At 36.9% G+C, this 21,193-nt stretch overlaps 1 protein-coding gene across 1 annotated transcript; it reads right to left on the bottom strand.

Annotated features, from left to right (window-relative positions):
- Window positions 1-1,006: 1,006 nt before the first annotated feature.
- scn4ba (sodium channel, voltage-gated, type IV, beta a) lies at window positions 1,007-16,543 on the bottom strand. Its single transcript, XM_028044929.1, has 5 exons — window positions 15,757-16,543; window positions 11,227-11,390; window positions 9,524-9,743; window positions 9,292-9,421; window positions 1,007-8,103 (listed from the first exon to the last, which is right to left on the bottom strand). The coding sequence occupies exons 1-5, from the start codon at window positions 15,848-15,850 to the stop codon at window positions 8,010-8,012; spliced, it is 702 nt and encodes a 233-aa protein (XP_027900730.1). The 5' UTR covers window positions 15,851-16,543; the 3' UTR covers window positions 1,007-8,009.
- Between the last annotated feature and the right edge of the window lie 4,650 nt (window positions 16,544-21,193).

The following is a 21,193-nucleotide window of genomic DNA, read 5'->3' as shown; positions in this document are numbered from 1 at the left end:
GACTGTGGTTGCTTTATTAAAATCATTTATTCATCTTACCTGGGTCTACAGCGTCTGCCTCACCACCTCTCACCCTACACCGCACCACCAAATTGTGACATAATTTAGCAAAACATTGCAAACAGTTAAAACTACAAAATGTAACTTTTATAAAAAAATGTTTTTTACATATTTGTAAAAACTCTTACCATGTCGTAACAGTATGAGAAAGATAATCTGTGAGAACAGCAGTTTCCTCCACCTCTTCCTTGAGATACTATTGCCGTCTGCAGAAATGCACCACTGTCAACCAAAAACAACCAATCAGAGCCATTAGAATGGCCTTAGTGTTGTCAATCATCCTATGTGCTCACTGCTCAACATGCTAACGAAGGAGCTCAATTCTTTCACAGAATATCTGTCTCATACTGTAATGGTATACTGACATTTTCAACAAATATGTAAAACATTTTTTTGTATAAAAATTGTTACAACTTTAAGAAGTATGTACAAATTTGTGTACAGCCAATTGTACACAAATCTGTAGAGGAATTTACTTTTTTTCTGCAATAATTAAAGTCACAAGTTCTGAAGCATTTTAGGAAAAAGTAAACTGTAAGGAAATAGCCAAAACAAACTGATCAGGTGCACAATTCCAATAAACAAATTAGACCGGCAGCTTTGTTCAATGATTACTGTTGGAAAAAAGTAAAGCTATTTCTTAACAAATAGCTCTGCTTTTCACTGTGAAAGAGTTGGTCTTTATGAATTGAGAACATAATCGTAGGGCACAGAATAAAAAAGCTGATGTCACCGTACAATTGTACTCCTACATTTGTGCTGTTGCAAGAATCTTATTATGGTTACATACACACCTTTTTAAAGCTGTTTGCAAGAAGAAAACCAACATATTTGGAATATATGCTGTAAATCCTCTTTACTTTGATTTCTTTTTCCAATAACCTCATGAAAAAAGTAGAGACTGAAAAGAAAATCACACAAAATAAAGCCACACTTTACTCCAGAGTGTTTTATTATTATATTTAGTTTTTATTATAATTTTCAGCTTGTATTACTTTAAAGTCAAAACGCTGAGGTGCATAGTCATGAAGGGAGCATGAGCAACATGGTCACAAAGACAAACAGCTGAACATTCACAGGAAAGTTGACCCAGAGGTACAGAGTTGCAGATTTGCTTTGCTTACATGTGTTAAACTATGAACAATTTTCAAGCTATACACCTAAGTTCTAACATTTCTACAAGGTGTTTGGTCTCTTGTGAATATATGAAACTGTTGTCTTCAGATAGATATGTAAAAGATTTTAAAGAAGTCCAAAATTTAGAGCTGCTGTCTGAAAAGGGGAATTGGTCAGTTTAAGCATGTGCTTGTTTTTTTATACATTGAGCTAGCTTGCCTTGGTCTGTGTGTTTCTCCTTTTGTTATTATTATTATCAGTATTATTATTATTATTTTTTACTAAAGTTAATATTTTTCTTTTCCATTTATGATACTCTTAAAGCAAGAGCAAATTGTTATTATGTTTTAAACCATAATTAGATCAATGATTTAATCTTTTAATCTTTGTGGAATAGAGTTGCAACGTACAACTACTGTACTATTTATTTACCTTTTTCTTACTCTTTTTGGTCTTTTAAATGTCCAAAAACAGACTAAAATGCCAATTACAGCTTATCAAAACAGAATAGACATTACTAAATATTTTCACCCTTATATAATAAATAGGTTTGTGGAAGAGTCACAAATAAAAGTGACATTACTAAACCGTGAAAAATATATTTTTCTTAATTTTCTCAAAGTTTTAAAACACAAATTAAAATATTTGGCAGTTTCCTTTTTTCCTGCAATTCACCAAGGGATTAACTCACAAACCGTTGCAGCTCTGGACTGGAATGTGGGAGGCAGAGAATTAGACGTCTGATGTTCGGCGTGGCAGTGAGACTTTCACCTGCTCATACTGCAGCAGTTTGTACTGAGCAATATTTGTAATACAATACGGAAGCTGACAGTGTTACTGTGGGTTTTTAACTACGTAGTTTGAGAGTTGTGTTGTAGGAATAGTGATGCAACAACAGCAGACGTGAGACTCTTGGACTGGCAGTACGAGTTTCAGCTGCTCTGGCAGTAAGAGCAATACTAACCCTAAGGAATTATAGTGGCCACTCAGAACTCATGACACTGACCCCAGGGTGTCTACAAATTTTCATTTCTCACTCTTAGCTGTCAAATGGCAGCAGTTTGCCAATTGTCCAACATTTGCAGAAACTGATGTCTGTATTATTAAATGGATTTTCTGTAAACTTAGACATCTTTTTAAACTTATTAAATATGAATATTCCTTTAATTTATTATAAAAAAGTAATGGGTCTTTTGCTCTAACTCGAATTATTACACAAAGCAATAGCAATAAATGCAACACTGTGGATATCTGTGTAGTGTGGTGGAAGTAGTCAGTGATCTTATCACATAGATAATTAAACATATATTTCAGCTTGCACTATAAATGACCGCTTTTTTACATGCTGCAATCCTAATTTTGCAAATTGAGATACACTAAATGCACCTGGCATATCACATTGGCTTGCCGTTCAGGGGAGATATGTTATGCATTTTTCTGCCACGAGGTGGCAATCGTTTTTTTTTTTTTCCTTTTTTTTCTGTGCTCTGTTACACCACTGCAGAGGTGGAATTTTGAACAAATACTATCTGGACTGCAGCAGTCAATATGAGGAGGTCGTTGACATACAGAGTTATGCTGTTGTCAGAGCAGATGTTTCTCAGAGGAGAAGAGAAAACACCTCAAAGTACCAACATGAATACAAAAACAGGATGAGAAAACAAAATAACTTTGCTTATATTAGCGTGGAGGTTGATACAAAGTCCACAGACATAGAGGCTGCTCTTTGACAATCAGAACTAATTTTAAAGCAAGGCGCGTAATTTTGTCTGGCTAAATCCGAGCACCACTATAAAAATATTATTGTGTACATGAAACAAACAAGTCCAGAATAACGGGCAGATTTTGGTCATGTTTTCTGGAGCCAGTAGTCTTCATTCGAGAAGACACACAATGAAGGTTAAAGATTACAGGGTTTCGGCAGGTCACAACAGTTTCAAATTTAATAATCTGAATTTTGATCCTTAGAAAGTAAAAAAATAAATAAATCCAGATTATTTTTTACAAGTCTGAAATTGTTAAGTTATTTTCTAAATTTGTGCTCACATTACTGCTTTCACTTGCTCTTTGTTTTACCCCTTATTTTATCCAACAATTACATTTTGCACTAGCAAGAATCCTTAACTTGCAGAAACCCTAAATGAAATAAAAAATAGAACAACAGTATTTTTTTGTGAAAACAAGTACTGTATCCATAATGCTAATGAGAGGTTAAGACATATCGGGTAAACTAACACTAACAAACACACCAACTCCCCAGTATTGCTTTCACCTGCACGAAGACATTGGAAGTAGATATGCACCTTATTTTTTGAGGGATCTGTAAAGGAAGGGTTTTACAATTGTGCCTGGATGTTAGTATGTGTGTCAGTAGAGCATCGCTACATCCATAACATTCACATTTTAGAGCATATTAAGGACACTGTTACATACAGAACTGCACAATTTTTGCAGTATTTGGTTACATCCAACTAATCACTGCTTCAGGAATATCAACCATTCTCCTTTCCATTTACACCAAGCAAAATAATTCCAACCTAAAGACAGTTTGCACTTAAAACTGCCAAGTGAGGGATAATCCAAACCATTTTTGTTTAACCCTGTCGCGTCTCGTGTGCTTGAAGCATTTGTGTTGCATGCAGTTGCTGAATGAAATCTGATTGCCTGAACTAATTTAGGAAAGTAAGAGACACATTTATCCAGATGGTATTCAAGTGAACACATCTGTCTCCTCAAGACATTCACAACAAAAAGTCCTCTTAATATACAGCATTGCACATTGCCAAACAGGATCTTGTCAATGGCGTACTACAAGACTGAGTTGGATATTAATAATGCTAACTGCTTCAGCAACATGGGCTTCTGATAAGTGAAACAGATAATTGCAATCCATTCATAATATCAAGAGCAGGACATTGGCTGCTTTGTGTGGCGTTAAAGTATGTAAGTATATGAGCTCAGATTTTCATCAGTTCTTTTGAAGCCATTTACTTGGCAGCTGTACATGAAGCACAGTTCAATTAGATCTTAATTCATGCCAATTCCACAATAAAGAAACAATGAGAAGGTTTGTTTTTATAACTTGTTATGGCTTTGAGGCTAATTGCAGATTTTAAATCTGCACAGTGAATTTAATGCTAAGTGTAAATGGAATGCAGTTTCCTTTATCTAGCACAAATCAATCAAGCTATTTGATGCTAATACCAGAACATTAGATGAAAATGCATTTGTGTGGTATCGATATACACATTGGTGCAATGAGATATGCCGAGGACAGACAGAGCTCTGCCTGGCTGTCCAGACACATCAATAAAGTGCCTTACAACAGGTTATTGCATAATCTGATGTCTGCCTTATTGCTTCCATTGAAAGCAAGAGCGGCACTCTCATAAAAGAGAGCAAAAAACTGGTACAAATGAAGAATTCAAAATGATCAAATCAAATAATACAATGTGGGGAAAAATTATAAACATCATTTATAACTTTGTACAAAGTTGCATTTTGCTTTAATAAAGTGCATGATTTTTTTCTTTGAAAGGCCGGTCTACAATCTTGTAGAATTAAAGTGGCTAGGAGCATGCAAGTCTTTGTGTGGATGGATTTCTGTATGCGTGTGACCTTCAGTTGCTGAAGTTTTGAATGTGTGTTCAGCAGGTCAAGTCTGCCTGCTGCAGAGCAGTGACCTCAAGCTGTAAATCTGAAAGAAAAAAATAGATTCTCTGGTTTCCTAAATTCTTTCAACACAATGTTTTGCTATGGTAACCTTGAAATGGGGGAAATGGAGATTTTATTGACTGTACAGTTTCATAGGACTTTTGTCAATATTACTTTACGAAGACATGCTCCAGCATGCATTTTTGCATTTCTGTGTTTTTTACTTTTCAAACTACTTAGCATCAAAAGTTGCTAAAAGTTTACAATTTTACTGGATACTAATTACATAATAATTACAACCTAAAAGGAAACCTCTTGTGATGTTCAGTGCCCAAACTTTAAAGTAACTGACCAATGAAACTTACTGACTACTCTGAAATGTGGAATATGCTAGAAACATGGGCTGTATATGAATATCAAACTATATCTAGTTTTTCAAAAAGTGAAAGTTTCATAACTACTAAAATTATCCATCATACTGTTCTTATGGTTTAGGGTCCTTAAAATGACTTTATGGTGCATAAAGTATCACAGCACTGCCATTCTCCCATCTGTGCACTGACAGTCAGCTAGCTAAATTAAAGTTTCTACATTTTTCTGTTGCCTACATGAAAGAAAAATATGGCTAAATGAATCATTTCTGTTTCCAGGAACAAAAGTGGTGACGCCTATCACTCACGTTACAAGACCCGGGTCTGTTAAGCAACGTACTCCAGGGTCGCTACCAAAGCAGAAAGCCAAACTAAGATAACATAATTAGCTGAATAACTACTGTGGAACTGGTATAAAATATGAAAAATAGTTCTTCAATATTTTTGCTTAATTGTGTCTATCAAAATCAAATTGTAAAAACAATAAACCTTAACTACCAATATGTTGTATTATTTTTTAGAAGAGGATACATTGTACTTGTTATTTTTTGTTATTAATAAAAGTGATTAGACAGTGTTTCAAATTTTTGTGTAAATACTGTAAACATTGAATGACTAAAATTTCACACCCAGTAAACTAAGAGAGGACAGCCACTCTACTACAAGACTTTTGTCAAACGTATACCAAGTTTTGATGTAGCCTACAGTGGAGCCACCTCCTCTGATTTAAATAATATACAGAAAGTGCATCATGTACTTTGGTTATTGCATTCTTACTATATTTATAGATTACATGTCACTCTACCAAAATTATTTATAAAAATAAAACAATTTTCAAGCTGGATAATAAAAAACTAAAAACTTGCAAAACTGAAAAGTGTAATTGCTTTCTTCTCCAACTCACCCGCCTGTGCTTATGCTTATTTACATTTACTCCAATCAGTGAAACTGTACAAAAATAATTTAGTATTTATGGTGACAGTTGTAGCCCAAATTTTCTCTATTCTGTTATTGTCTTTTATTATGTACTCTCCAGGCATATAGTAACATTTTATAGCACAATCAAGTAAATGTGTTACCTTCAGTTGTTATAAAAATGCTGTATATATCAAACATGACTTAAAAGAAATTTGACTTTACAATCTGACACCTTGAAATTGGCTTCTGTCTCTTTAAGAAGCTCCTACTGGGGCTCCCCTATCTGGTGCGAACGAGAAAGTATCTGGTGCACATCAGGTACCACATACTCTCATGGACACCAGATACTATCTTGCTTCTGTTAATGCGTCAACTCTAAATAGAATGTTATTTTTTCTTAGTAAACCACCCACAGGCCCTGTGGTATGATTATAAATTCCTTTCAGAACATAAAAAAAGTTTATATAACTTCTCCATGAAATGGGAACAATAACTATGTTTAAACTGTATGACTTGATAGTTTTAAGATTGTTTTTCAGTGACCTTCTTTTTACTGGAATTTCAATAATAATTTCTGCTGTGCAATGTATTTTAAAGATGTTTTGTTTAGGTTTTCTTTGAGGGTTAAAGCTGGAATCCAGACTGAAAAAATGTAGATCAACTAACCAAAATAACATCTGACACTCCTCCAATAGGCTGATGTTTTACAGAAATGGGGGATAAGTGACTTCTCACAATTTAAATAACCCTATATTAGTGTAAAGTGTTTATTTCAGCAATTAAGCCGGTTTTGGAAATGCTAAATGAGGCACAAACTATTGTTGGTGTGTAATGGTGCAGCATACGCTCATGTGAGAATATACAAAATGCACACATGCCAAAATTGCATTGAGTATTAGAAGCAGCAGGATTAAATTCATTCGTCTTTATGGGGAGCATGGTACTCTCAGGATTGTCTTGGAGGGTTTGGGGAATTTGATGATGCTAATGAGTTTTATCCTCCCATCAGCAGAGGGAGCAAAAGCAGAACAGGCACCAGTGTTTATCCAAACCAAAACCTTAAAAGCTGTGCTCAACTGGATCATTCTGTCCCACGAGAAGAGCTGTCCACAGTGATTAGCCAGATATACTGTCAATCTTTCACTCTCATTAGTGAAGCAAATCAATGTGGATCTCGCCTGCCCCTGGTTGTAAACATGAAAAACCAAAGAGAAATGTGCAGTTGCCCCATTACTCACTGGCACAGTAAGTTATGGTTTCAAACTCTCAGTCAGTTGCAAAATATCAAGTTGTTAATGCTAACAACATTTATGGCAGTAATGTACATGTATCGCTTCATTTTATTATTTTTGCTAATGATTGAGAAAGGTTTCTTCTTATTTATGACTTATAGATTAAACACCAGCAGATTTGTGGACTGTGTTGGTTAGTTTTGTCTGGATTCAAGTATGAATTTCAATTAAAAGGTATAAATTCAAACTAACAGTTTAATCCATGTCTGTGGCTATGATGTGATAATATAAATGATGATAATTTAAACAGATTACTAGCTTAAGATGTAGTGGATAAAAGTAGTAATGGAATGGGCAATTCTACAATTACAGACAACCATAACTAAAACCTCTCAAACTTTGGATTCATTAATATACAGATGAGTTATAGAACAGGCAGCACACTGTGTGCCTATTGGGCTTTCACAATAGATACAGAGTGATCCAGCTTCTTGCACAGTCTACACTACCCAAATCTCAAGCACAATTTAAAATAGATATTCAGAAGTTGCATTATTTAGATTCTAGTAGGATAAAACAGTCCATTGATAAGAGCATTTTTCTTTCAGCATGTATAATCCTCTAACATATTTACAAACATACAATCATTACATTACACTTAAGCCTTTGGTGTAGCTTTGTTGTCAGCTTTGGCTCCTGAAAGTCCATTTTCTGTATTGTCGTTCCCTGAGGAGCTCACCAGGCACTCTTTACTACAGAAGAGAGAAAGAAGCAAAAGTTAAAAGACAAGCATGATATTAAGGCTTTATTCTTTTTCTTTTGCATTGAAAACAACGACTAGGAAGGTAGAGATAGAATAAATTAATGATGAGCTAATGGGTTGCAGGTGTGAAGGGAGTCAGAGAAGAGGAAGTGACACAGGGGAGTGAGGGAAGGCACATTGGGGACTAGGAATTTAATCTAACATTAAAGAATGACTAAACATAAGAAACATAAAAGTAAACTAAGAAAGGACTACACAAGAAAGACACCTAATAAAACTAGAATCATCTGGACAGGACTGAACCAAATATAAATAGAAACATGGCTGATTTAATCAAGAAAAGCAACTAAAGATCACAGAAACTACAAAACCCAAAACAACTCTAAGAACCCAAGATCCTGACATAAAGTTTGGTTAGCACTCTGAAACACTTGGAACAGGGACAACATGGGTTCACCTACTAGCAGACAATGACAAAAGACATACTGCTGAAACCACAATGGATAGTTAAAAACTAATGTAGGTGTTAGAGCGGCCCAGTCGGGGCGATGCATGGTGTAGAGAAAGAACAGCCAATCCATGTATATGAAAACTATTAGGCCTCGATGCAGCTGCCCGAGGTAGGAAGACCCAGAACATGCTTGAGGGACTATATTTCTCTGCTGGTCAGTGAACGCCTCAGGATTCCCCGGCTGATGCTTAGGATGAGAGGCAGCAGCCTTTCTCTGCTTAGGCTGCTGCCTCTGTGATCCGGCCCCAGATCAGCAGGAGACAACCGATGGATGGTTGGAGACACTCTCCATTCTATTTCACAGTGTTTGAGGTTTTTTCTAAAAAGAAATCTACATGTGCAAAGCTGGCAGAGACAAAAGACAAAAGGCAAACTTTTAGGCCTTGGTGCAGCTGCCCGAGGGGAAAAAGGCAAAAGACTTGCAACTACAATTAAAGTTAAACAGTGGGACTACAAAGGATTGGCTCATGTGCTGAATATATGCACAATACCTTTGAAAACTTTTTATTTTTCTTCTTCCTTCTTTTAATTAGGTGCTACTTTGTGTTAGCCAGATATAAACCCACAAGAAAATAAACTGAAAAATCAAGTTTGAGGTAGTAATGTGACAACATGCAAAAGTGTAGTTTTGCAAAGTAGTGGACTCTACGCTAGTGTCATACTCACGTCTTCTCATTACCCTTGTGTAGAACATGAAGGACCACTGCCTTTATTACCATGATGAGGATAACTAAACCAATGACTCCACCCAGAACTGAGACAATAATGACTGTCAATGTATTGTCGACCTCCTTCACTGTAAAGAGCAAGAGAAAGAATGGCGTTAACTCTATAAGTCATAGATACAACTTTATTTATGTGTTCCAGGTGTATGCACCTCACTACATGTTTCACATACTTTGGTCGACCACTATAAGCGTGAAGATAGCACTGTGGTTGCGATTCTTCTCTTTTGGGTTTCTGGCAAAACAGGTGTATTCTCCTTCATCCTCAAAAGTTATGTTCCACAACAAGATAGAGATGTTGTTTGTCTTTGAGGAGCCAACAAACTCAACACGTTCATGGAAAACATGGACCTTTGGCTCCACTTTCTCCGTGGGAATCTCTGCTTCACACAACTGTACACATAAACATCTACTTAGACAAAAAGCATGGGTTATCCACTTTATTTCCAAGTACTGTAAAAAATTAAAGTTTTCTTGGCATTGTTTCTTGCATATTACAACTTAAAACTTAAACATGAATTCTGGTTAAAGAAATACTTAAAAGTATAAACAGGTATTTTAAAATGCCTGTTTTTGTGATGCAACAAAAAGGGCATGGTAAATCATTTCAAAAATATTCCCCTTGTATAAAATGACAATTATCGTGTCCAAGTCAATGATAAACAAATACATTTGTTGGAAGAGAAATGTTAAAAATTGCTTGTTAGGTCTCAGTGTTGCTTTTGACACAGTCAATCACAATGTTCTTTTAGAAAGATTTGAACATGTCACAGGTATAGACAGGCTGGACTCTCAGATCGCAAAACGGACAAAAGGGGAACCATAACTTTAAAAAACAATAATTTTATTTTCTGTATAAAAACACTATGTCTTCTCAAATATCAAAACTACTCTGTGTGTATCCATGTGATGACAAAATAAATAATCATGTCTTTGTCTGTTGTTGTGATTGTTTTCTTGTAATCTCTAGTCTTCAGCTAATGATACAAGATGTAAACATACAAGCACAACATAGGCTGAACTTTATTTTGGGTAAATCATATTTATTACTATTAGTGTTAGGTGTGAGAGGATTAAATGTTGAAAATTAATTACAATGTGGATCATCAAAATATTACTTTAATGCCGGGACGTCCAAAGTCTGTCTGCAAGGGCCGGTATCCGCCATGTTTTAGTTGTCTCAGTACGGCCAGGGTGTTGAAGCAAGGAGAGAACTAAAACATGCAGGATACCAGTCTTTATGGATTTACTTTGGACACTTCTGCTTTAAGGATGTTTGGACTTGAGAAATGAGATTGAGCAAATAGATTGTTCGTCAGATGATTTATATAGAATAAGTGTCACATTATATGCAAAAAAAGGGTTTGAAATGATTTACTACGTATTGCTTGGCATTTTAAAAAGGTACCTTCAAGACAGCCACTGCAATAAACAGAGCTCAAAATTAAAAAAAGGACAATAACTCATGTGGCACTAACTAATTCCCCAGTAAAAGAATTTTATTTTGACATGTCTGGTTGTGGCATTAGGTTGTGGTGATTATTACATAACTGAGATCTAGAACATGAGGTTAAAATTTAAAGGATTATTGATGGTAGTAAATATATCCATATTTTTGAAGGCAAAGAAAAAAAACAAAAAAACAAAATGGAGTACTATGTTTTAAAGGCCTGGTCTAGTCAAAGCCAAGTTCAGTTCTACATTTAGTTGTAAGGCAGAAACAACATAGAGAAGTGGTAAAAGGAAGTGAAAACATTTCAAAGGCAATCAACTTTCACGTGTTTGCCGAAAACAGGCCTGTAGTTTCAGTTCTGTCTCAGTTTAAAAGCAGTTTTTACTTTGAGTGGTTGTACGTACATATAATCTTTAGTTATACCTTTAAAAATGTTCCATTGTCATTGTATTTCCAGTTGAAGTAGAGGTTTTTGATGCCAATGCAAGATGAGTAAGTGCAGGGCAGCAGAACTGTGGAGCCATTCATTGCTTCTATTGAGGAAACTTTACCCGTGGAAACCTCCAGTCCACCAACTCCCCAAGCACCTGAACGACAAACAGGAATACAACATTCAGAGAACAATACCTAAAGATAGAGTTTGATTAGTACTAAACTTAACCGTAGAAGAAAAAAAAGGAAGTATGAATCGCTATTGGAGTATAAAAACCCCACATTGTGTACTACATTTTTAAATGTTTTAGATTGAGTCACATTTTTTCACAACCTACATTTCTTTATCTAAAAGTAATACTAACCAGGGTCTAGCAACCAACTCACCAGAAACTTTTATTCCAACAAATCCTCAAAGTAATATTAAATGTTTAGATTTAAATAAACTTTTTTTAAAACACAGGTCATAATATTTCACACTTCTGAAAAATGTACATCCCAAACTGCTTTGCACAGTGACAAACTAAACAAGAATTAAATTAACAGTCATAAAATGAAGACAATATGACATGAGATAATAAGCTGATTAAATTCAAAGAGAAAATCAAAATACACTCTTAGAAGTGAAAACCACACCAAAGAAGATATGTTTACAGCTTACTGTGAAGATGTGTTGTTTAACACCCTTAATGTGAACTTGTTCAACAGCTGCAATGAAATCACAAAATCCAAACATCCTCTCCCATAATGGTGGAAACTTCAAAGAGCTTGCCTATTGAGAGCAGAAAATGTGGAATCCACTTTTGCTGCTATAGACGTGGATTGCTGGAGGGAATACTGACCACCTTTTTGTCAAGGTGTGTATTATGCTAACTTGCAGGAGTGACATAAAAATGAGCAATCAGAATCCCCGAAATAGGAATTAACTGCAAACAAATTTATGCTGATGTCCTATGGTACTGTGGTGTTTAGCTTTTGGGTTTTTTTTCTCTAATTTCCAAAAGCGCTGGGTGAACTCTTTTGGCATTCAAGTCTTGCCAGATATGTTATGTTGGTTTTGGTATGACAGATTGTTTCTCAGATGTCTCTCCTACTCTCATGGATCTATTTATAAATGCTGTCCTCGACACTGAACTGTGCAGCATCACGTTGCACTTGGACATGTTTAGAGAACATGTTGTCTGGATGTCTTTTCATCCTGTGCATAAACTTGTATAACATGTTTTAAATTATCATATTGGTATTGATTTTTGGGATTCCTCTTCTATTCATGAATGGAATCTGTGTGATTTATGAATGTTACTACTAAAAATTATTTTGTCAATATATAATTAATTTACCTTAAATATGGTGTGTATTGTCTATTTTTTGTTTGAAAGCACACTTAGAGTTTTATTATTACAAAATACCTGTTTACACTGTGCATGTTCTACTTTGTAGCATGTAGCCTAAGAAACAATACCTGTGAATATCGCAAAATAAGGATTTTGAAATTATTGTTAACAAACAAAAGGTGAAGATTATACTGAGAAGTTAAAGTCAGTGATTTTAGATGACTAAAAAGGCCTTAGCAGCTGATCTCACTTTTAAAATGTGCTGTGAGCAATTCTCCATTTGGAGTAATTATTTGCAAAGGACTTGGGAGCAGATTTGAAATCAAAATGATTAATAAAAACAATTTCATTTGAGGGAAAACCTATCAGAAACCAAGCGAAAGTCTAATTTTTAAGTCTTACATAAGTTCTTCCTTATCATCAAGTGGAAGCATTATCGTTTACATATGTGAAAAGCGTGCCACCCCTTCAGAAATAGATTTCATGCCCCTGTTGCTTCAGAGCTCTTTCACTATCATTTATCTCCTTGTTCCCTTTCTCTTTGCCGCACTCTCCTGCCTTATTCAGAGTCTGTGCTGATATCACCTTTAGACTTACATCATCAGTACAGTATGTCTGATCGTACTTGCATGTGTGTGAACAGGCAGTACATATATTCACAGTTATGAGCTTGTGCACATTTGTAATATACCCTGGCATGTTTGATATTTTTAGCCCCACTATCAAGTATCTACTTGTCCCAGTTGGGAAACATCAATATGTGAATCACTGGTGGGAGGAAATGCAGCTGTCTGTGTGTATGTGCATGTGTCCTTCACTGAATATCAAGGTGAGTTTTTTTTTTCCTCAAGTAGGCCAAAGACTTAAGGGTTAATGTATTTCTGAGTGAACCCATAGAGAACTGGCTGAGGACACTATTACTTCTATGAGAGGGAGAGAAAAGGCAGAAGTGATAGGAATGTTGGGAAAGGGGAGAAAGACAAGGAAAAATATAAACAAACAGAGAATAAAAGGCAATGGAGGTGGTACAGTGTGAGGGAAGTCTCTGAATTGGAATGGATGTGGAAGTTTACCAAAATGAATGACTGACAGAGCAAAATCATTACAGCAGCAGCAGCAGCTAAGTAACTCGCTTAATTGGAACTACTGGTGTTGGACAGGGTAAGTTCACATTTACTCATCGCATCAACACACTACGAGAGTGTAATATTATATCTGCACAAACGACCTCCGCCATGTAGTAGATCACATTTACTGTACACGTCTAGCTACTCATAGATAGTGTAGCTTCTCATACTGATAATGTAATCTATTTTAATACAAAAACATTTGGAATATTTTATTTATAATTTATTTTTGTAAAAAAGTAAAAACTTTTCTTAAACGTACAAAGTGCTGATAAAATGTTGTGACAGTTTGACAGAATATTACTAAACACATGAACACAGTCTAATTATTTGAAACTTTTTCAAAAATCTAAGCCTAAAAAAAAAAAATTTCTATCCCATTTCAGAAAATGAGATTTGCTTAGCTAGGTTTAGATATTAAAACTAAAAATACTTGGTTATTGCAGTAACTCCTCTGTTATTTGTATTACATGGGTAAAAAGTAATAAATAAATGAGTAAAGCAATAAAAAATATAGTACAAGTGTGAACATGTCTGAGAAAAAGGGTCCAAGCGTTAGGGAAAGGATGTTTGATCGCCTGAAGGGAGCTCAAGGTAGAACCACAGCTCCTTCCCATTGAAATAATTAGTTGAAGTGTTTAAGGCATGTTATCAGGACGCCTCCTGGACACGTTCCTTATGAGGTTATCCCACTAAGAGGACACTGTGGGACAGACACAAGACGAGATATGTATTCCTTCTCACCTGGGAATGTCTTGGGATAACAGAATAAGTCAGACTGTGTTGCTGGGGACCCGACCTGATCTCAGATAACTGGAAAAATATGAATGGATGGTTGGGTGGTGAAAGTATCTTTTAACCAAACTATGTATATACTTCCATATATTTCACACACATTTCTGAGTACAATTCAGAAAATAACATCAAACTGGAGGTTGTTAAACTAGGTATAAAATGTCCTTCTGCTGGGTATGACACATGGTTGCTATGGAACATCCCACAGTAGTCAGTCCTATTTCATACCCAACTTTCTCAGATGTGACCAAAGCCACAAAGGTACAACAAGTCCAAATAGCAAAACGATTAGCTCTCTCACAAAACACAACAACATTGAAACTTTGTAAAAAAAAAAAAAAAAAGAGAACCCTTACGTGAATAAATTATGTTCACACTGCAATAAACAGAACGTGCTGTAGGACAGCAGAGCATAGGGATGTAATGTTAATGAAACATTTTCAAAAATTGAGAAGGCTTGGCGTTTTTATGAAGTGAGAGGGACTTTAGGCAGTTGTTATATCTAAGAACAGCAAAATTAAGAGTACTTCATAAACAAATGAACAGCTAGTTTGAGCTGGTTTAACTTCTCATTTTCACAGCTGTGTCAGTCCATCTTTAAAGGCTGTTTTTACCTCATGAGGTCATCATAAGATATTTTATGATCTAGAAGCCCTGCCTCAAATCTCAAATTTAGGGATGAGGGGTCACTGGTGGACATGTAAAACAAAATCAGGGTGGGGATGAACAAAAACTCAGAACATCACTGCACCACTACGTCACTACCAGTAATATGATTGCACTTAGTCATCCACTGCGTATTGAAAGTTAGCTTCCCTTTTCTTATATTCACCAGGTAGCACTTGTGAATTAAGGACATACAAAGATAACCTTTTAGTCAGTTGGTAATACAGTTCGGCAACTAAATTCCAGCATGTACAAGTTCAGATAAGACTCAAAGTTTTATGTTCTTCATCTCGCTGTCCTGATCATCTTCCACAGCATGAGAGCACAGAATAATGAAGAATTATACATTACAACAAAAGTGAACCTCCCACCCACTTTCATCAAGGCCAAAACAAACTGAATAAATGTTATGGGGGTTAAGAACAGACTGCCAAGTTTGATTTAATCAATTAAGGGAAGTCAAACTGGTTGAGTAACTTGATCTGAACCCACTAATACAGAGAAAGAGAAACATAATATTCTAGTGTAAAGTAAAAAGGTCTAGAAAAGAAGAACACCATGTCACTTAAATGTTTAGAGGGGAGTAGGGTCCAACTCACCAAGCAGTAGCACAAGTATAAGACCAATGTGGAGCAGATCCCCTGATCGCAGCCGACCAGAGACACTCAAACCGGTGCTGTCCACTGACGCCATGACACCGACACCACCTGCCTGTCTGACTGTGGTCCCGTCTGTTCCTCTGTAAGCCCACAGTGTATGTCCTTGACAAGCTGCCTTCTTGTCCACCAGTGATAGGTTTTGTGTTGGACTTATGTGCCTCTAGAACAAGGTGGGACACTGAGCTGTGCAGCTAAGAGCAAGAGTCTGGACTCCTGTTTGCAGTCCCTCCTTCTTTCCTCCTCCCCTGCACCCTGTCCCAGGAATGAGCAGAGATGGGAAGCACTGAAGAGAAGAGCTCTCCTCTGTCCAGTTGTTCTCCAGCAGCCAGGGAAAAGAAAAAGACAGGCGGGACAATGCAGTAGTAGAACGAGGAGACTCTGTCTGTTCCCCTCCCTCCTCTCTGTCCTCTGCCGCTGGTCGGGAGGGCTGAAAATCCAAGAAATCACACTGTGAGGGAACAGGCAGAAATGAGACGTGAGGCAGAGCGGCGGCAGCAGCGCCTTAACAGTGCAGTATCAAGTAGCCCCCTGTGCTCCAGCAGCAGCAACAGCTAGAGAAGCAGCCTGGCCAGCAAACCTCACTGGGGGAAACATAAGCTGCAGGACGGGTGGAGGAGAGCATGCATGAGGCACAGAGGGATGCTGGCGCAGAGCCAGCAGCGAGGGTAGGAAAGCAGAAAGTGCACGGAAAGCCGGCACAGAGAGAAATGAGCAAGAGAGAGAGAGAGAGAGATAGCTACTGCAGAGATGGAGGTGAAGAGAAAGCAAGAGAGAGAGAGAGAGAGAGAAGGAGGGGAACACAGTAATCGGTGTGAGTGAGGGGGTGACGTCTGCTGCCACATGGAGGCACACACATGTACTTATCCTGCAGAGTAAGGCTGAATCAGGTCTCACCGTGGGACGTGACCTGGGTGCTTTTCCCTTACAACACGCCAGTCCTTTAGCTGGACACTTAACTCATGGCAACACTTACATACTTCTCCCATTTCACACTTCTACTGTACTCCTATGTTGGCAGGATAATTCATTGGCAAGCTCTGATTTTGTCACCTGGCATTTTCTCAAACAATAAATCAAGTTTTATCTCCAGTTTCTCTTTTCTCTCTTCAGTTGTATTTGTTACTTTCATAATTGGTAGACACCAGCACAACACTGATTCTTCCAGTGTCAGCATGCAGTTTTCATTTGATCTTCATCTAATTTTTTACTTTTGTCTCAAATTGGCCTAAGAAGTCCCTGCTAAAGATGGCACCAGATAGAATTTACCAGCAAATAATTAATTTAATTTTACAAATATAAATCTATGTAGATTTATATAATCAGTTTATCACTATGTAACTATGGATCTACAATCACCGTTATCACTGACATGCCACCATCGATTATGTTAAATTTGGCAAGGTGTTCTACACAGGTAGAGAAGAAGCGAAGAGACTGTTTAGCCAATCAGAATGCAGAACACAATGCACGATGCAAATCCCTGCAGCAGCGAGACCGTGAAAGGTGAACCGCGATATGGCGAGGGTTCACTGTATATCAAATATATATACACTGCTCAAAAAAATAAAGGGAACACTTAAACAGGTGTTTAACACTTAAAGTGTTCCCTTTATTTTTTTGAGCAGTATATTATATAATATATATTTGTTTGTCAAGAACAAACAAATATAGCAATCCATATTTAAATCTAGATATATATTTCAAATCAACAAACCTCTGACTTTATAGAGCTGGTGGCACTTGCAACAGTTATTTATTTATATTTAACAAAGAGCAGATGGCTGGCAGGATTAGATTGCAAATGATATTCCAAAATCTAAAAATAACACAGAAAACTGTCAATTCATCATCAGAAAATGCAAAGAATATGGTAAAGCTGCAAACCTACCAAAGAGTTCCATGATTTCACTGGATTAGATGTAATGATATCACCTTCCCTTCCATCAGAACTACATCCATTTTTCTTTTGGTTCTTTAAGCAAAAGAGCTAAAGACAATGCTCTGTGTGTATAGCATGTTAAAGTTTAGGTAGTGACAAAATGTGAAAAAGTTCAGGAGTTATTAATACTTTTGCAACCTGGTAAAAAATCAGCTCCTTTTTCTGCGCTTCGTTTCGTACAGAGGATCTGAACTCTCGGCTATTGAGAAACAATTCCACATAATCCACTCTCTGACGTTTGCCCGTCAGGTACGTATGCGCCAATTCGGTGCTATGATGTAACCTGAAATGGCCTGCACTGTAAACAACCATCCCTCATTGCAAAGAAAGAAGTGGCCAGCTCAACAAGACAGCCATTAATGTTAATTTAATATTTGGAGGCGCGGCGTGGCCAACACGGACTGAATACCTTGTTTGACTTAAAACCAATGCTAAATCTGCAGGCAGACTACAATTCTAAAAGAGCATAGAAAGTTGTTGTCATTGTTCGCAACTTCAACTTTTGTTTGCTGATTGGCCTGGTTGAAATTCTGCCAGAAGAATCCAAATGAATGGGAGAAGTCTAGACTGTGCTTAGAAGGAAGATTACAATCCTACCTACCTGGATGGTAGGTAGGAAGCCAGTGGCCAGGCTAATACTTTTTCAAGGCACTTTCTTCTTTGCTTCTTTTCATGACCTTCCGAGCTCACACATCCATAAGTTGTCAGGTAATCCATCTCTTGGAGTTTAATGTCATTTCCAAGTTCAAGCGTATTTGGAGTGCAGTGATAGATGCTGACATGAATGCTTTACTCCCTTTTGCAGCTTACAGGCAATTTTGCAGACACAAGGTGAAACTAAACATATTATATTGTACTAACACTTGGCATAACAAAGATAAAGACAGTAAAATGCTTGCACATAATAATGAGGGGGCATTTGTCTTTGCATATTCATGCTGACACAGACTCAGTCGCCTGTGAACACCTGTCTCTTGACAGGATGACCTTGGAGCCTATGTATAAAAGGATGTTAAGTGATGGGAAAAAATCATTAAAAGATCAAGAGTGGATGATATGAGTCAGAAGGGGAAAATAAGAGTTCAGGGTAAAGACAGAATGGGTACAAAAAAAAAAAAAGAAGGGTGGACAGGGCAGCATGAAGTGTGGGGGGGATGGAGGCAACTAGAGCCAGGGGAGGAGAGATGACAGGAGGAAGAGGAGGGAGGTGAGTTTAGAGGCGGAGAGATGTAGAGAGTCGAGGAGCTGTTTCTGGGACGGCCAAAGCAGCGAAATGCTGCAGTGAAGCCGACCAGATGAGCTGGCCCGTATACAGCTACTTGCTCAGAGAGTTGCAGCACTTTCCTTTTTTTCCCCTCATACCTTCATTTCTCACCATCTGCACCTCCTTGATTAACCTTCACATCACCCCACACTTCGACCTTCGCTATCTCCTCCCCCTTTCCTCTGTCTCTTTTTCTTAACGCCAACCGGTGAGTGAGCAGATTTCACAACGCATCTGAGAACAAGTAGGGTGGGCCTGTTTTTCCCTGTCTTTTTCATTTGTTCTTCTTTTATGTCTCTGTGACGATCGGTCTGTCACTCTATGTATTTCTTAAAACAGTTTTTTTTTTTTTTTAACCTCATTTAATTTTTTTCAGTGCCAATAATCATATTGGCAGTTGTTCTATTTTTGTGTGTCTTTTTTTTGTACCACAGTCCTGTGTTGCTTTTGTGTTTGTATCTGTCGTTTTGTGTGTCTGCCGATGGGAAACAACAACCAGAGGTGAGTCCTGTCCAACATTAAGAGCAGATCTGAAGTTTAATGGTTAGTGCACTCTCAAACCTACTTTGGAAGTTGGAGTTGTAAAGTGCTCAATGTTAGTGCTGACATATGAGAAAAATCTGCAGCTGTAGATTCATAGTTGGAGGTTTGATTTGGACTTATTTAAAAAAACGCCTGTAATTTATCTTGTACTCAAAAGTTTTTGGCAAAAGGATGTCAATGTATTATATTGCAGGGTGTCTGTGCATGTTCAGACCAAGGGTGATAGGACATGGGAATTCTTCTTTTATTACATAATTCAGTTAAAACACTGGAATTTGCTGTGTAATGACAGCTACACCTATATTTACATTTCAATATAGAGTAATATATTTTCTTGAGAAGTATGGCATCTTTATTTCATGTGCATAATTTATGTTGGTCGCTTCAAATTCATGCTTAGATTTTGTTTTTTTTGCACTCTCTTCTTCAAACTGATGTCTGTGGACTGTCCTACTTTTCTTGTGCACCTGTGCTGTTGGTCCAGTCTGTAGCATTTAGACTGATGCAATATGAAAGTCACAGCTAACTTTTCTTTGATATAAAGTTATTTGTTTAATCTGCAAAACCCTAAAATTGTTTTCTTCCTGAGGCTTTGGCAGAGAGGATTGTCTTCTACTTACCTGTTTTGTGGTTTGTCCTTCACCCCAGTAGTCTTATATCATGCCGAATAGCATAGTGTCCTGAAAAAGTACATGCCCCCCTTACACATTTCTGTTTTACTGCTGGTTTCAAACTCACGATCAGCAAGCAATTTTTAATATCAAATAAAGATAACCAGAGTTAATACAATTAGTTGTCAAATGATGATTTATTTTGCAATCCACCTTGACTAGGTCACTTCAAAATGTTCTCTCTGTTGTCTTTTTAGTCTGCAATGGAGATTTAATTTTTGCCAAATCTCTTTCTTACTGTTAGATTATGAACACTATGCATAAAAGTTCACACCCAGCAGGACTCCAAAGTTGTTTAATAATTTTTGATTTTATAACCATGCCTTTTATTGTTCATCTGAATACTTTTCACTCACATTGTTGACCTCTTTGAATTTGAGTTTTTGAAAGAGCAAACTCATAAGCATTGACTATAACTTAGGCAAGAACTACTGGTCTTTAGATGTTGTGGAGTTTTTGAGATCTTGTGGCTGAGTCATAAACGTGATCTTGGTCTAATTTTGGTAGATTAGTCATTCCTACGAAGATTTACGACTGTTTCGTATTTCCAAAGATTCTATTTAAGTGATTTTTTTTATTCTACGTGTCTGGTCGTAATCAGGCCTGGTCACCAGTTATGTTGAACCAAAAAAAAGGTGACTCAAAGTTATTTTGCTATTTAGCAAAGGGGATAATTATATGTTTTCACAAGCCCAGGATGAACCTTTTCTCCTTATTAAAGGAAATAAGAATGGAGGTTTGAAGCTGGAGTTTTTTTCCTGTTAAAGATCAGGTTTTTGTTCTTACTGTCGTTACCTGAGTGCTCAGTATGAAGAATTACTGTAAAGTCAGCGACTCAACGCAGTTGATTTTCTGCTGTTGCTCTGTGCTTATTCAGGAGGAAAAACACTGCACATTAATGTCTTGATGCAATCTGCTGGTTTTCCTTAGAAACTGTTTAAACTACTTTAAATAATTGAG

The sequence above is a fragment of the Xiphophorus couchianus genome, chromosome 18 (genome assembly GCF_001444195.1).
Source record: "Xiphophorus couchianus chromosome 18, X_couchianus-1.0, whole genome shotgun sequence".
NCBI classification, from domain to species: domain Eukaryota; kingdom Metazoa; phylum Chordata; class Actinopteri; order Cyprinodontiformes; family Poeciliidae; genus Xiphophorus; species Xiphophorus couchianus.
Note: the sequence above shows the minus strand (reverse complement) of the source record. Positions and strands in the feature narration are given on the sequence as shown.